Source organism: Pistacia vera, unplaced genomic scaffold, assembly GCF_008641045.1.
Source record: "Pistacia vera cultivar Batoury unplaced genomic scaffold, PisVer_v2 Contig557, whole genome shotgun sequence".
Classification (NCBI taxonomy): domain Eukaryota; kingdom Viridiplantae; phylum Streptophyta; class Magnoliopsida; order Sapindales; family Anacardiaceae; genus Pistacia; species Pistacia vera.
The window spans coordinates 19,728-35,308 of record NW_022196398.1 but is presented as its reverse complement, the minus strand read 5'-3'; the positions used below and the strand labels follow the sequence as shown (position 1 = coordinate 35,308).

General features: G+C 34.2%; 1 protein-coding gene across 1 annotated transcript; it reads right to left on the bottom strand.

Annotated features, from left to right (window-relative positions):
• Positions 1–483: 483 nt before the first annotated feature.
• Positions 484–1,047, bottom strand: LOC116108181. Its single transcript, XM_031394451.1, has one exon. The coding sequence runs from the start codon at positions 1,045–1,047 to the stop codon at positions 484–486; it is 564 nt and encodes a 187-aa protein (XP_031250311.1).
• Between the last annotated feature and the right edge of the window lie 14,534 nt (positions 1,048–15,581).

Sequence of the window (15,581 nt, the reverse complement as noted above, 5' to 3'; positions counted from 1 at the left end):
CTGGATTCAAAACTAGTGTTTGTATTGGATGAATGTGAGACTGTAGTGTATTGAGGAGTAAAGTCTTTGGAGGGGTATAGAAGTGCCAAAATTAACATTCTGTGAGTAAGAATGATGGGCTATGAGTGAGTAGTTGCCTTGATTTTGTGAGTAACCATGATGAGCTATAGGTGAGTAGTTACCTTGACTAGATTCAGGTGGTCTGGAGAAACCAGTAACATTAGGAAAACTAGAGTTATTTGTAAAACTAGGAGGACTATTTATGAAGCCAGGGGAGGATGTATGTTGTCCTATAAAGTGTACATCAAACCCATGATAACAATTCAGTGCAAGATGCCCTATTTTGCCACAATCTTGGCAAACAAATATGTATCTTCCTCCAGTCCTACCTCTACCTCTACCACCAAAGTAACCACCAGAGTAACCATTAGGGGATTGATGATTATAATATGAATTTTGAGCATGTCCAGGTGTAAATATGGCCTAGTTTTGAGTAGGTAAAGCATATGGTAAAGTGAAACTGTGATGTGGTTGATTAGGTTGAGGTAATGTATTATACTGAGTTTTTCCAACAAGATTTTGAGCATCTTGAAGTAATTGAGGTTTCTTATTGCTAGTATCTATGGCAAGGCTAGCAACATTGGCTGAAACTCCATGAAACTCATTATGAACAACTGAATTCAAAGCAAAATTTGCCTTTTCCAGCCTTGGTAGGATGATTTGAGCTTCTTGAATGGGAATTGGTTTAAGTCTTGATTCTAACTTAAAGGTTATATTGACTACTGCAGCATCATAATCTGAATCAAGGCCATCTAATATGTAGTTTAGAAGTTCTTCATCTGTGACACTAACTCCACTAGCCGATAAAATTTTGGCAAACCCTTTTATCTTAAGGAAATAGTGATGCATGCTAAGACCATCCTTTTTAGCGTTCTGTAACAAACTTTTAACATGCAATGTTTTGGCTCTAGATTTAGTAAGGAATTCCTTTCCAAGTGTAATCCAAATTTCAGCAGCATATTGACATTTAGCAATTACTGTAAGCATTGATTCTGAAATTGAGGATAGTAACCAACTGACTAAAAGCTTATCAGTTTTCTTCCACAAAGCATACTCAAGATTAGGTTTCTTGATTACCTTAGAGCTCGAATTTTCTAGTTGAATTCTAATGAATGGGGTAGGGCAAGAGACCAAACCAGTGAGATGCTCTTCAAGATAGTGGGAACCAATGGCGAAGAGTATTTAGGACTTCCAGAACTTGTGATGATCTTTCGTCAGCTTGGGTGAGATAACTGGAAGCGTAGACGATGAAATTCCAGATGAATTGTTGGGATTAGTTGAAACAGTGGAAGGTTTTGAGCTTGGATTTGTTTCAAATTGTCAAATGAAGAGGAAAATGAAGATTGATTGGCCATTATTGACATTTGTCAATGGCTTTGATACCAAATGAGAGATAGAAATCAATAAGAAAGCAGCTAGAAAAGTAGTTGAAAAAGTGCAAGAAAATGAAAGAAAAGGGAGGGAAAGATTCTGTAAATGCCATGTGATATTTTTCTTATTGCAAAAACAGTTACAAAGTTTGTTTATATATAAACTGACCCCCGGTCTACAAGTCAACAATTCAGCCTAAAATGAGATTGACTAATTGTCCTCTAAATGCATTTTATCACTCACATATTCTAACAATATATAAGCAAAGTAGTAATGACTGGATACTAATACTTAAAAACTTACAATTGGCATCTCAAGAGATTCTAAATTAGGTGACTTCCTAAGGAGGTACACCAACTATTTGACTGTGTACTTATCCTGCTTATTCACCTTCAAATGAGTTAAGTTGTGAAACCCAAGAGGAGAAACAACGAGATTTTCTTTGGTGTGGAGTCTATAGCAGTTCAAACTCTTGTCAAAAAAAGAACAAACATTAGAATTTCAAAGGTACAAAATGAACATAATAACAAACATCTAACCACATACAAGGACATATATAACAGACCAAAGAAGAGGAGATTGTCACAAAAGCCAACCAACTTTACGTTACTCTTGCAAATGGAAATCAAATTTCAAAATCCATAGCTTCCATTTGGCAAAACCGCAAAAGTGGCTTTTGTGATGCATTTTGAAAAAAAGAGTTAAAAACCTCAAGGGTATGATTTGACATGGCAAACTCCATCAAGTAGCTTTATTGCACGTTCATAAACCACTAGACCTATGTATTTCAAACCCTAAATGTCAATATATGAATCGACCAATGATGGTAAGTTGCATAGAAAAAGTTCCCTAGACAAATAATTTATGCATTTTAAGAGAGGTAAGATTTGGTGTAGAAATCCTAACATAACTATAAAAGAGATGTGGAAGTGGGTGGAGACGGTCGCGAGAAATAGTCAATGTCCTTATACTAGGAACGGAAATTGTGATCATCTCAAAATGCCTCCAAACATAGTTGTGCAAAACCAACTCTTGGAGAAGAGGAAAATCAGAAAAAAGAGTTCTGGTGAATCTGTTTTTTGGAAATGTAGCTGTAACATGTAAGGTAATGAGGTTGGTCATGTGTATGAGATCAGGAAATTAAATAATTGAATTCATCTGTAACTTCAATATCCTAAGTGATTCACAAGTAAATAGGTTATTTGGCAAAACAATGGCTACATCACTAGGTAGGGAAATATCAAACTCTTGAATCTGATACCTCACTGCCCGCATCAATCCATGCAGTAACTCGTAATGGGCAAACACTTATATCTAATTTTAGATGGAATTTTTGTATGTTTGAAGAGTGTTACAATCAGAAGCAGAACTGCAGAACCACAATCATCATCAATAAAAAATGATCACTTTTCAGATCAAGATAAGTGGCCGAGATTTACAACAGTTGCAGACTAATTCCTTGTACATTTGTAATAGCACTCACGTGTACTGTTTTAGGAGTGCCACTTGCTTTAGTCATGTTTAGAATTAGTATAAAAAGGCACTCTACCTTCAAGTGTAAAGAATTGAAAATTTTCCAGATTATAATAAATTTTTTGCAGATTCTACTTTTTTTGTTTTTCTGTTATTTGTTCTGTTTGGCTTACTGGAAAGTTTTTGCAACTGTCTTGCTTTCGATTCTAGAACTTCTTCATGGTATCAAAGCTCTTCAACTATTACTGACATGGATGATCTTGAAAACTTATCCAGCCCTAGGAACAAGACCAAGATACAGAACTGGAATAATCTGTTCACAGTAATAATTAGCTGAAGAACTTCAGCTTTCCAAGCTCCTTGCCTATTATTGCTGTGAAGTTAGGAGAAAAGAATCACAAATACTGGAGGTCTCTGTTAAACAATCCAAAGAAAATAATAAAAAGAGGAGGCTAGGGTTTCATTGATATTGCACAATTCAATTGAATACAAAAAGTATGATTTAACCTAAATACAAAGATATATATATAGGCTAAACAAAGGAAATAATGAAAAGACAAATCTACCCTTAATAAACAATAAAACAAAATAACCCATATTTCTTAACAGTCTCAAGTCTTACCAGTTCTCACATCATTTCAGCTCGAAGGCTTTTTTAATGGTCAACGACTTTGTCCTGAACCTTTTGTGTTGAGTAAAGATTTTGAAACTGGAGATCTAGTGAGAAAGCCTAACCTTGACTATTTTTTATGGAAAAGAATTGATCAATTCCTTAGGAGGTGGTTATATTCTTCAATTTCTAAATCAATGTTTGGATATGTTGCGAAATGTTCAGGCTCTTTTAAAATATGGAAAACATTAGAAAATCATTTCATCACTAAATCAAAGGCTAGAACAATGCATCTTAGAAACTTATTGCCAAACACAAAGAAAGAATCCTTAAGTATTAATGAATTTGTGCTTAATATGAAAGGATATGCTGATTCTCTTTTAGCCAGTGGAGTGATTTTGAGTATTGAAGAGTTTAATAGCTTACATTCTAGATGGCCTAGGTCTTGAATATGATGTTGTATCAGTGCATTTATTAGCTAGAGGAGATGATCTTACTCTTCAAAAGGCACAATTTTTACTTCATAAACATAAAATTAGATTGGAAAGGTACAATAGTGCACATAGTTTATATCATGATAACTTTGCCCTGATAGCACAAAAACAAACCTCTGTTCACCCTTATCATAATTTCAACTCAGGACAATTACCATATATCAACACAATTCAAAATCCTACACCTATGATAGCACCAATACCAGCACCATATACTCCACAAACACAGTATTTAGTACCTACTGTACACTACAATCCATCAGCACCAAATTTTAATACCTCAACCAACACTTTTCCAACTTATAACTACACTCAAAACTCATCAGGTCATATATTAGCTTCTCCTTTTTATCCTCATAATGCCTTAATGGTATAAGATGTAAGAAGAATCAATCCAAACTCTAGACGAGGAAGAGGTAAAAACTTCCTTAAGCCTAGAATTTTTCATCAAGTATGTGGAAAACTTGGTCACACGGCTGTGCAGTGTTATCCTAGAGTTGATTTTTCCTACAATAGTCCCCAAAACCAATCTCAACAACAATCCTTGTCATAAATCAAACTAAATTCTTAGAACAAGCAAATTAAGTCTACTATTTACAAAAAGATCATGGTTCTACAAATCATTCAAAAGAAATCAGAACAACATTTACACCACGATCTGATTCATCACAACCATAGTAAAAACAGCAGCAAATCTCTCATAATGTAGCTCCAGTGTCCTACTTTGCTCAGCCAATTTCAGTGGCTTCTCAATGGTATCTTGATTTTGAAGCCACCAGCCACATCAGTTCAACTGTTCAACCTCTTGGTACTGGCAAAGCTTACAGTGGACCAAAAAAGTTACAAGTTAGAAATGGTTAGTGTCTCTCTATTACTCACATTGGTGATCTTTATTTTCCTACCTTATTATCTTCATATAAATTACTACTACACAAAGTGTTAGTTGTATCTCAAATTACAAAAAAATTGATCAACATATCAAAACTTACTCAAGACAATGCAATTAGTGTTGAGTTCTTTGCTGACTTATGTGTTATAAAGGACAAGGTGACACAAACAGTTCTGCTAGAAGGCAAACTTAGTAGCCTTGCACTCCTATGTTTCTCGAAGCAACTCTACAAGACCATCAACATTTGATTTTGTCAATTCTATTCCAAGAATAAATTCCTCTGCATATACAGATTTTGTTTTTCTAGTCAATAACTCAAGTCTTCAAAACTTGCATTTGACAAATGTACCTACTGCTATTAGTAAATCTGATCCAGTTGTATGGCGTATGAGGCTTGGCCACCTCATTATAAGATCTTTTAGGCTGTTGTAAATAATACACTAAATAAAAAGCTTATTGCTTTAGAATCAATATTGCAAAAATGTTCAACTTGTAAGTTTGGAAAATTACATCAGCAACCTTTCTCTCAATTAGCAACAGTCAATACAAAGCCATTGGAATTAATCTTTGCTGATTTATGGGGTCCTTCACCAGTGGTTTCAAAGGAAGGATACGAGTATTACATAGTTTTTCTGGATGATTTCAGTTGGTACTCTTGGATATATCCAATAAAACAAAATTCAGAAGCCTTTGATATCTTTAAACAATTCCATGTATTTGTGGAAAAGACAATTTGAAACTCAACTAAAGTGCATTCAGACATATTGGGGAGGTGAATTTCGATGTTTTTTTTACCTTACTTAAACTCCCATGGTATTAAATTCAGACATCCATGTCCTCATGTTTATCAACAAAATGGAAAAGTTGAGAGGAAGCATCGGCATATCACAAAAATTGGTTAACCTTGCTGGTTCACTCTTCAATGCTCTTTCAATTCTGGTGGCATGCATTTCACACTATTGTTTACTTGATAAATAGACTGCCAACTCCAGTTCTTTAGTACTTATCTCCTTTTGTGAAATTGTTTCACAAGGCTCTTGACTATAATTTGCTAAAGGTCTTTGGTTGTAGATGTTTTCCCTACTTTAGACCATACAACTCTTATAAGCTGGATTATCCTTTTTTTTTTTTTTTTTTTTTTGCTAAGTATAAGCTGGATTATCACACCAAACCATGCATTTTTATTGCATATAGCTCTTCTCACATGGGCTATTTGTGTAAAAGTGAGGTAGGAAGAGTTTACATTTCTAGACATGTGGACTTTGATGAAATAAATTTTCCATCCAAAGATGTACAACTTACCATTTCAACTCCTCAGCAGCAACCAATAGAGTCACTTATGTACTCTTCCAATTGGCAATTTCCATGTGTTTTACCTGCTAATTCTTTTTCTGATTTTGCAGTTCGTTCTACTGATTTTTCAACTGTTGTTTTTAGTAATTCAAATTTAGTGACTAACCTCTTGGATGGTAATCTAGCAGCATTATCTTCAAACCAATCTCAGAGCAAGAATCCTGAAAATGAAGTCTCTGATAATGCTAAAACACCAGCAGAAAATCAATCTCTAGGGATGTATCAAATTGTCCATTAGTTCCTATTATTCACTTAGAAGTTCAACTTCCTCTAACTCAAAGTTCATCAATTCCACAGCCCGTAGTTATTAATAATCATCCTATGCTAATTAGATCCAAGACTCTCAACAAGAGCAAGACAAATACTCTAATTGCAGTAACATCTCTTGCAATAGCAGCCAGTGAAACTTCGAATATTCATGAAACTTTAAGTTCTTCAGATTGGTTCTCAGCCATGTAGTAGGAGTATGATGCTTTGTAAGTCAACAACACCTGGACATTAGTTCCGTATGAGAGCCAAATGACTTTGGTTGATAACAAATGGGTGTTTCATATCAAATACAACATGGATGGTAGCATTCAAAGGTATAAAGCTCGGTTAGTTGCTAAGGGGTTTCAACAAACTCCCAGAATCAACTACTTTAAAACTTTTGCTCCAGTGGTTAAGCCTTGTACTATCAGAATTATCCTTACATTGGCTGTCCAATTCAATTGGAAAATTAAGCAAATAGATATCAATAATGCCTTCTTGAATAGAGACCTTTATAAAGGTAGTTTACATGACACAACCAACTGGATTTATTGATCTAAACAAGCCTGCTCATGTATGTAAGTTGAACAAGGCTTTGTATGGCCTTAAGCAGGCTCCTCGCACTTGGTTTGAAAAACTCAAAGGAGCTTTGTTAGACAAAAATTTCCAGAACTCTTCTTCAAATAACAGCTTGTTTATTCATCATTCTTCTACAAAAGTTGTTTATCTACTGGTAAATGTGGATGACATCTTAATTACAAGTAATGACTTCATTTACATTCAACAGTTAGTTCTTGAATTACACAAAACTTTTGCCTTAAAAGACTTAGGAGAATTGAGTTATTTTTTTGGCTTCGAAGTGGTAAGAACACTTAAATCAACTAAGTATGTTGCTGATTTACTCAAAAAGGTCAGAATGTTTGATGCCAATGCTAGCTCAACTCCTATAGCTGCCAACACCAAGTTAGTTAAAGATGGTGGTGCTCTATTTGAAAATCCAACCTTATACAGAAGTGTTATTGGTAGCATGCAGTATTTAACCATGACTCGACCAGACTTGTCCTTTGCAATGAATAGACTAAGTCAATTCCTTCAAAGTCCATCTGTGTCTCATTAGGTTGCTTGCAAAAAAGTCCTGCATTATATTAAAGGTACTCTTGATGTTGGTCTCAAGTTTCAACCCTCTAAAAACCTAGTATTGGAAGGTTTTACAGATGCAGATTAGGCTAATGATCTTAATGATAGAAAGTCTACTAGTGGTTTTGTGTTTGTCTTTTTGGAAACTTAATCAGTTGGGTATCTCGCAAACAAAAGGTTGCCACATTAAGTTCTACAAGAGGTTGAATATATCACTTACTCAAGCTTCCATTGAACTTGTTTGGGTCCAACAATTGTTGCAAGAATTATAGGTCTCTATTCCCACTCAATTCATCTTATGGTGTGATAACAAAAGTGCAAATGCACTTGCTGCAAATCCTGTATTTCATGCTTGCACTAAACACATCGAAATTGATGTGCATTATGTTCGACACTTGGTTCTAGCTGTTCAGCATATTGCCTCTAAATTTTAGATTGCAGGCATACTTACCAAACCTTTACCTATCACACGATTTCACATGCTGTGTGATAAACTTCATCTGACCTCTCTTGTCAGTTTTAGGAAGGACATACAGTCCATTGCTGCCTCTCTTATGAGTTTCAGGGATGACATTTTGTCCCCTCACTCTTCTTTTGGTTAACTTGATCAACCTACCTCTTCATCAATTGGTGCATCTTCAAGTCAAAATGGATTCATCATTAACAAGCATACTTAAGAAAACCAATCACCTTTGCCTTTGCAAACTTTTGCAGCGTACTGCTGCTCAGTTTGAGAGAGGATATTACGGTATCAAAGGCGTTGGAAGTATTGCATTGCAGCTGCTTGTTTTGCTTCAAATCATACAAGCTTTTGCAACTTGTTGCTTAACTTGAGGGAGGATGTTACAATTAGAAGATGAACTATAATCATCATCAATAAAAAAAATTATCACTTTTCAGATCAAGATGAGTGGTTGAGATTTACAACTCTTGCAAACTAATTCCTTGTACGTTTGTAATAGTACTCACGTGTACTATTTTAAGAATGCCACTTGCCTCGCCACTTGCTTTTGTCATGTTTAGAATTAGTATAAAAAGGCACTTTGCCTTCACGTGTAAAGAATTGAAAATTTTCCAGATTATAATAAAAAATTTGCAAATTCTACTTTTGGCTTCCTAGAAATTTTTTGCAACTTTCTTGCTTTCGATTCTAAGACTTCTTCAAAGAGTCATGAAGGAGTAATAGTCTTTCCACCGAATTCACAAAGTTATATTCGCCAGAAATGGCTTGCATAACAAACTATTCTCAAAGAAATCAGGATCTGAAATGGAAGTCCAAAGATATCTCTATCTTTTAGACAATATAGAAGTTCTTAACACATCTTCAATTAGAAGTAAGGAAAGAATTTTATGCAAGATATTGTCAGGCATTTTGCTGATCTTATCTTTGCCTTTATTAGCATCCCTTCCCATTAGAAACTTAATGCACATGAATTTGTGTATTGAAATTGTATCTTCCATCCTAGATATTCTCTCTCTGATAAAAAGAATTAAAACACCACACAAAATTATGATAAAACTCATACTCGGATTGTCAACTATCAGAATAAGAGCAAATCATGCATATACATATATCTGAAATTGATATGCTTTTCACACAAATGTACAATAATCAGCAGAATAAAATGACATCACTTCGAAAATCATAATAAATTTCTACAACTATTTCAGATAAACTATTAAAATATATAAAAACAATATTTCAACACAATGCAACCAACAAAACCTCCAAAACAAAATTGGTCACACTTGAACCAGACACAAGATATGAATTTATGAACATGTAGAGCAGAGCTACAATATATCATTTATAAACAAAGATAATCAATTACCCACTAAGCAATAACTATAGGTGGAAAATTGGCCATACCCTTCCTGACCCTTGATGGGCTACGTCAAATTACGGGTCTGGTTTCTTCAAAACGGTTAGCCCAGCCCAGCCAGTAACCCTAACCTGGCAGTTTTTGTAAGGGCCGGGCCGACCCACCAAAAAATTAAGGCTCTGTTTGGTTCACATAGAATAGTTTTCCCAAAAAAGTTAACTTTATTTCACCTATTTTCAAAATAGATTTCTAAATTATTCAATTTCTTTTAATCCCCCTAAATTTGTTAATTTAACTAAACAACCCCCAAAAAAAATTTAAAAATTTGACAAAAACACCCCAGTAACCCAAATTTACCTGATTTTGGCCATCACTGCCGGAAGCTGGCCGAAATCTGGTGTAATGGCGCACTACCAACTGAATCTGGCCAGTAGTGCGTCGATCTAGCCTTTTCTGGCTAGATCCACGTTGGATCTAGTCGGAAAAGGCCAGATCTACGACCAAAGATCTAGTCGTCAATGGCCAGATCTTTGGTCGTAGACAGTCGTCAATGAGAGTTGTATCTTTGGCCATCGTTGATGACCAATTGCAGCCAAATTTGGCCTTTTCCAGCCAGATCCACTGTGGATCTGGCCGGAAAAGGCCATATCGGCATACGACCGGCAAGATCGAGCCAGTCATACACCGATAAGGCAACTCCGGCCACACTCCAGCGATGGTGGCCGACTGTCCGTATTTATGAGTGGATTGGGGTTGTTTTTGTTAACTTTAAAGATTTTGTATATTTTAATGTTTTTTTCTTTTATGTAATTTGTTTTAGTTAACTTTTCAAATATCAATTCAATTAAATTAATTTTTTTAAAATAACATTTCAAATATTAATTCAATTTTAATACAATTGAACTGTAATATAAGAAAAAATAGATTTATTCATTTATCAAAAAAAATAAAATAAGAAATAAGAAATTACAACAATTATTGCCTCGTTAATAACCTTACCAAGAAAAACCCAATTGGGACAAAAACTTGGTAAGGAAAAAAGAGTGCAATAATTAACAGTTAGTTTACAAATTACAAAGTTACAATTTATAGAACAGCTAATTTGAGGGTTGACTAGGACCTCCCTCGTCTGTATCATCTAAATTACAAAATTGAAATGATTCTATTAAAGTATCGTCGACAACCTCGTATTGATCCTGATGGCGTGACCGTTCCTAATCTCGAAGACATGTGAGGACTTCAATAAATTTTGGTGAAAGTTTAGTCCTCCTTTCATTTAAAATTCTTCCACTTGCACTAAATGTTTGCTTGGATGAGACAATAGAGACAGGAACAGAGAAAACATGCAGGGCTAGTCTTGATAGTATTGGAAAAATACATTTTCTAGTTTTCCAATATTCTAAGACATCAAAGTTGGCTATTTCTTGTGGATCTGCTGGTACCAAGTCAAGGGTTCCCAAATATTGGTGAAGCTCATTATGCTACAGCTACATAGAGAACATTATATTCGTTGTTGATGCTTTTGAAAAGGAGATTGTGCTTTAGGTTCAGTTCTTCTTCCGCCTATCAATTGCACTCTAAAGTCAAAGTCGGCATTTGTGTCTTCTACTGGTTCTTCCTTGGGTATTGTACCTCTTCTCTGGTTCCCATACTTGCTTTCATATTGCAAATATACCTCTCCAAGACACTCTCTTATATGTCTTAGTTAATTGATGTAGTCTTCTTCTTGCAAATTTTCACTTAACATGTCTAAAACATTTTCTAAACCTGCTAATTTAAGCCTATGATCAAATACGGTAGCTAAACAATAAAGAAAATGAATGGGTTTCCAATATTTTTTAAATTTAAATTTCACTACTTCTATTGGTCCTGCAGAAATTTCATTGTTTCTATTTCAAGCAAATAAATTTGAAATTTCTAAAATTGTATGTATTATCAATGAACTAGTAGGATAATACACACTAGAAAGTTTTAAGAAAATAATGAAATTTTTGACCTATATGCCAATCACTCTCTACCAAAAAAATGAGGACCCCTCTTATTTTCTACAAAATAACTAATTAAATTTGCATAAGGTAAATATGAATCAAGCATTAAATAAGTACTATTCCACTTAATTGGCATGTCTAATGCAAAAGTTCTAGGAGACAAATTTGAAGTTCTACATGCATCTTTAAATTCAGAATTTCTTCTATTACTACCCGTAATCCAAGCTAAACAATCTCTAATTCTATTAATATTATTTCTAATTCTTTTCATACAACTTTTTACAATTAAATTAATAATGTGACATGCACAACGTTGGTGAAAAAACTTCAAATTGTCATAAAAAGGAAAATTTTATTTAAAAAAATCTACAGTTCTACTGTTAGTACTTGCATTATCTAAAGTTAGACTTATTACTTTGTGAACCAAATCATATTCTTCTAAAACTTTAACAATTTTATAATAAATTTGTCGACCACTACGATCCACATCCATTAATTTAAATCCTAATAAAGATTTATTTAATTTATATTCGTTATTAAAATAATGACTAGTCACTCAAATATAATCTTATTTAGCTCTACCACTCAAAATATTGGCTGTTAGAGCCACACTAACATGACAACTATGTATTTTATTCTTAATTCTAATTTCATTTTCTTAAACAAATTTATTAAATCATTCCTAGTTGAAGTTTTAGAATAAGTTTTAAATTATGATAAAAATGAATTTTTAATAAATCTTTCAAAATATTTATCTTCAGCCATGTTAATAGCTGCAATCGCAGCAATATATAAAGCTAATTATTCCCTATATACATCATAATTATAACGCCAAGAATTACCCGTACTAGTTATTTGAGTTTGATTGATTTCTCTATTTCCATAATGATTTATATGTTTACTAGCATGTCTTTTTAAAGTTCTAGTACCATTATTTGAATCAGCTTTATAAATATTTTCACAATACTTGCATCTTGTTTTCTTCACTTGAACTCCATTTTTTGTCTCGTAAAACTTTACAAAATGCACCAAAACATCTGATGTTTACCTATTGTCAATTCTAGTAGTTGTAGTTGATGAACCTGCTTCTACTTCAGATAAAGTTAGACGAGGACAACGATTACGAGAATGACCTCTAGAACCACTGGGAGCTGTAGTAGCACGGGGAGGAAGGGGGCAAATATTCTGAGGTGTATCAAATTCTAAGAATGGGAAAGCATGACTGTTTGAATTTACTGCGTTTATGTTAATTTGTAAATCTAGGGGGATTAGGATAATTTTCTTCATCATAGAAATCGATGGTGTGATGGAAATATCTATATCATAGCCAAGCAAAATTCATATTTCGTCATAGTATACATTAGATGACACAAACACACATCTCGTCACGGTATAGTGTCGACGACACAATAGATAGTACATCACTATTAACATTAGGTGATGGCAACTAATATTTCACTGATAAATAGTTTTAGTGATGACAATGATATAGGCGACAATGCTTTGGTTTGTCGCCAAATTCAGCAACAAATTTTAACAAGTCGTCACCTAAAATAGTGTGCGACACACGTACCACGATGATCGTGGCAATGATTTTCATCCGTCATTAAACGTATAAAAAACAATTTCTAGATTTTTAGCAACGAAAAAATTAGTAGCTAAAAGCCCTTTTTGTTGTAATGGATCACATGGATTCTTTGTTTATTGGAGGATCTAAATTTGCAAGTGGAAACCCCAGTCAAGCTATATTGTGACAAGAAGGCAGCAAATCCAATTTTTTATGAAAGAATGAAGCACATAGAGATATTGACTATTACTTTGTTAGAGATAAAATACAAGAAGGTATGATCAAAATAGAGCATATCCAAACCACGGATCAACCAATAGATATCTTCACAAAGCCGCTATGTCAGAGACAACATTCACATCTATTAGGCAAGCACATAGTTTATGACATTTATAAATCATGAGCTTGAGGGGGAATGTTGACATTTAGATGATGATATGCACAATCAGCGTCCAGATTATGTGGAGGATTTGTTGTGATCAAGATCGGAACATAAATATCAACATTATATTGTTTCCTTATGTATATTGATTATGTAATTATTTCACTTATTTGTTTCATTACTAGTTACATTCTACTTGTATAAATTAGGACAAATGATACATGAAATATATAACAAACACTTTACAAAAATTCTTCTTTACATTGCTTTATTTTCTATTTCTCTTAGGCATTCTCTGCAACTTGCTGCTTCTCTTGCCTCCCCAGCATCTTCCTGGCATTCTTCGACAGTGCAACTGCCTTTATTGCCACTTCCTTTCCAGATTGTTACAATTTTTATTCAAACACTTCACTTAGATATTTAATATCTTTGGTATTTTGTTTTCGATATGTTCATATATATACTGTATATATGTAAGGCACTTGCAATTCTCATATTTAAATTTGAGTCTTAGTTATTATATTTTTTAAAGTTTGATAATCTTATTTTCAGGGAGAGAATAGTGAGAATGAATACGAATTTCACTTCACTGAGCATATTGAAATTAGTGACGTATTCAAAGCTATAGGTTCCTAGTTTCATACACTTCCCCAACCTTAAGACCTTGCACCTTGCGGTCGATTTTCTTGATGATCGATCCACCCAACAACTCTTCTCTACTTGTCCAGTTCTACAAGAGTTGTTTTTAATCAATTGAAACTGGAACCAGACAAAAAGAGTCACCGTTTCTATTCCCACTCTAAGGCAATTAAGTATTTATGAAAATGGCTGTCCAAAAGATTACCCTTCTATAGATCAATTTGATACTCCCCTTGATTGTGGTCTTGATTTATGCAGAAAATATTTAGTATTTTGATAGCTCGAGTTATTTGACTGTTGAAGTATCATTGTGTAACATATCTTCAATAGCCGATGCCAGGGGCAGAATATATTTTATATGCAGATATAAAGTTTCTATGTTTATATATAGGGTAATACTACACGTACAAAAAAACTTATAAAGATTTCTTATATAAAGTGATGTGACAAGAGATGAATGGAAAAGTAAATATAATGAATTTGACTTTTTGTATTCATTCTTTCGTTAATCTCTTATCACATCACTTTGTACAAAAATTCTTTGTAAATTTCTTTGTACATCTAGTATTATTGTTATACATAATAAGTTCTATAATTACTCATTAAACATTTACCTTGTGGATTACAACTTTTAAGTACCTGTGATGAGTATATCATCCATGTATACAAGCAAGTAGATAATTTGATTGCCTTGTTTGAAGTGCCTGAAATAGAGCTGATGAAACCCCAATCAGTTAGAGAATTCTTCAGCTTGTCAAACCATGCTCTGGGGGCTTGCTTGAGTCCATACAAGGCTTTGTTGAGCTTGCAAACATGATGAGGGAACTGCAAATCAGCAAAGCCTTCAGGCTGTATCATGAAAACAGATTCTGTTAGTTCACCATTCAAGAAGGTATTGTTAATGTCTAACTATTGAATTTCCCATTGATTGTGGACAGCTAGTGATAGAATGATCCTGATCGTGGCTAGTTTAATTACTAGAGAAAATGTATCAAAGTAGTCAAGGCTTGGGGTTTATTGAAACCCCTTGGCTACCAATCGGGCCTTGTACTTCGGAAGTGTGCCATCATGTTTTAACTTGGTTTTAAAGACCCATTTGCAACCTATTGAGTTCATTCCTGAAGTAAAAGGAACTAGCTCCCAGGTGTTATTAGGAAAAAGAGCTTGAAATTCGTCTTCCATTGTTGTTTTCCATTCTGGAATGGTGAGGGCCTCAGCAGTTGTTTTTGGTTTAGGAAGAATAGTCTAAGTGGTTAGATAAGTCTGGCCTACAGTGTGGCTTGTTAAAGCCTTTGAAGTTTTAGACCTAATCATCATAAGGTGATGATTAGCAATTGTGGTTTCCTTTGGAAAGGGCAACACCACTTCCAGTTGTAATCCAGGAGAACAAGGATCTGGAGAACCATTTGAGATGGTTGTAGACATCACAGTAGTGGTTGGAACTGCATCAGAAGTAAAATGAGGCATTGAAGATGGAATGATAGTGTGATTAACAGCAGGCACGTTTTCTTTTGTAAAAGGCAGCACCACTTCCAGTTGTATTCCA

Coding starts and splice junctions, on each gene's coding strand:
- LOC116108181 (XM_031394451.1), bottom strand. CDS start 1,047: ATGCTTACAGTAATTGCTAAATGTCAATATGCTGCTGAAATTTGGATT.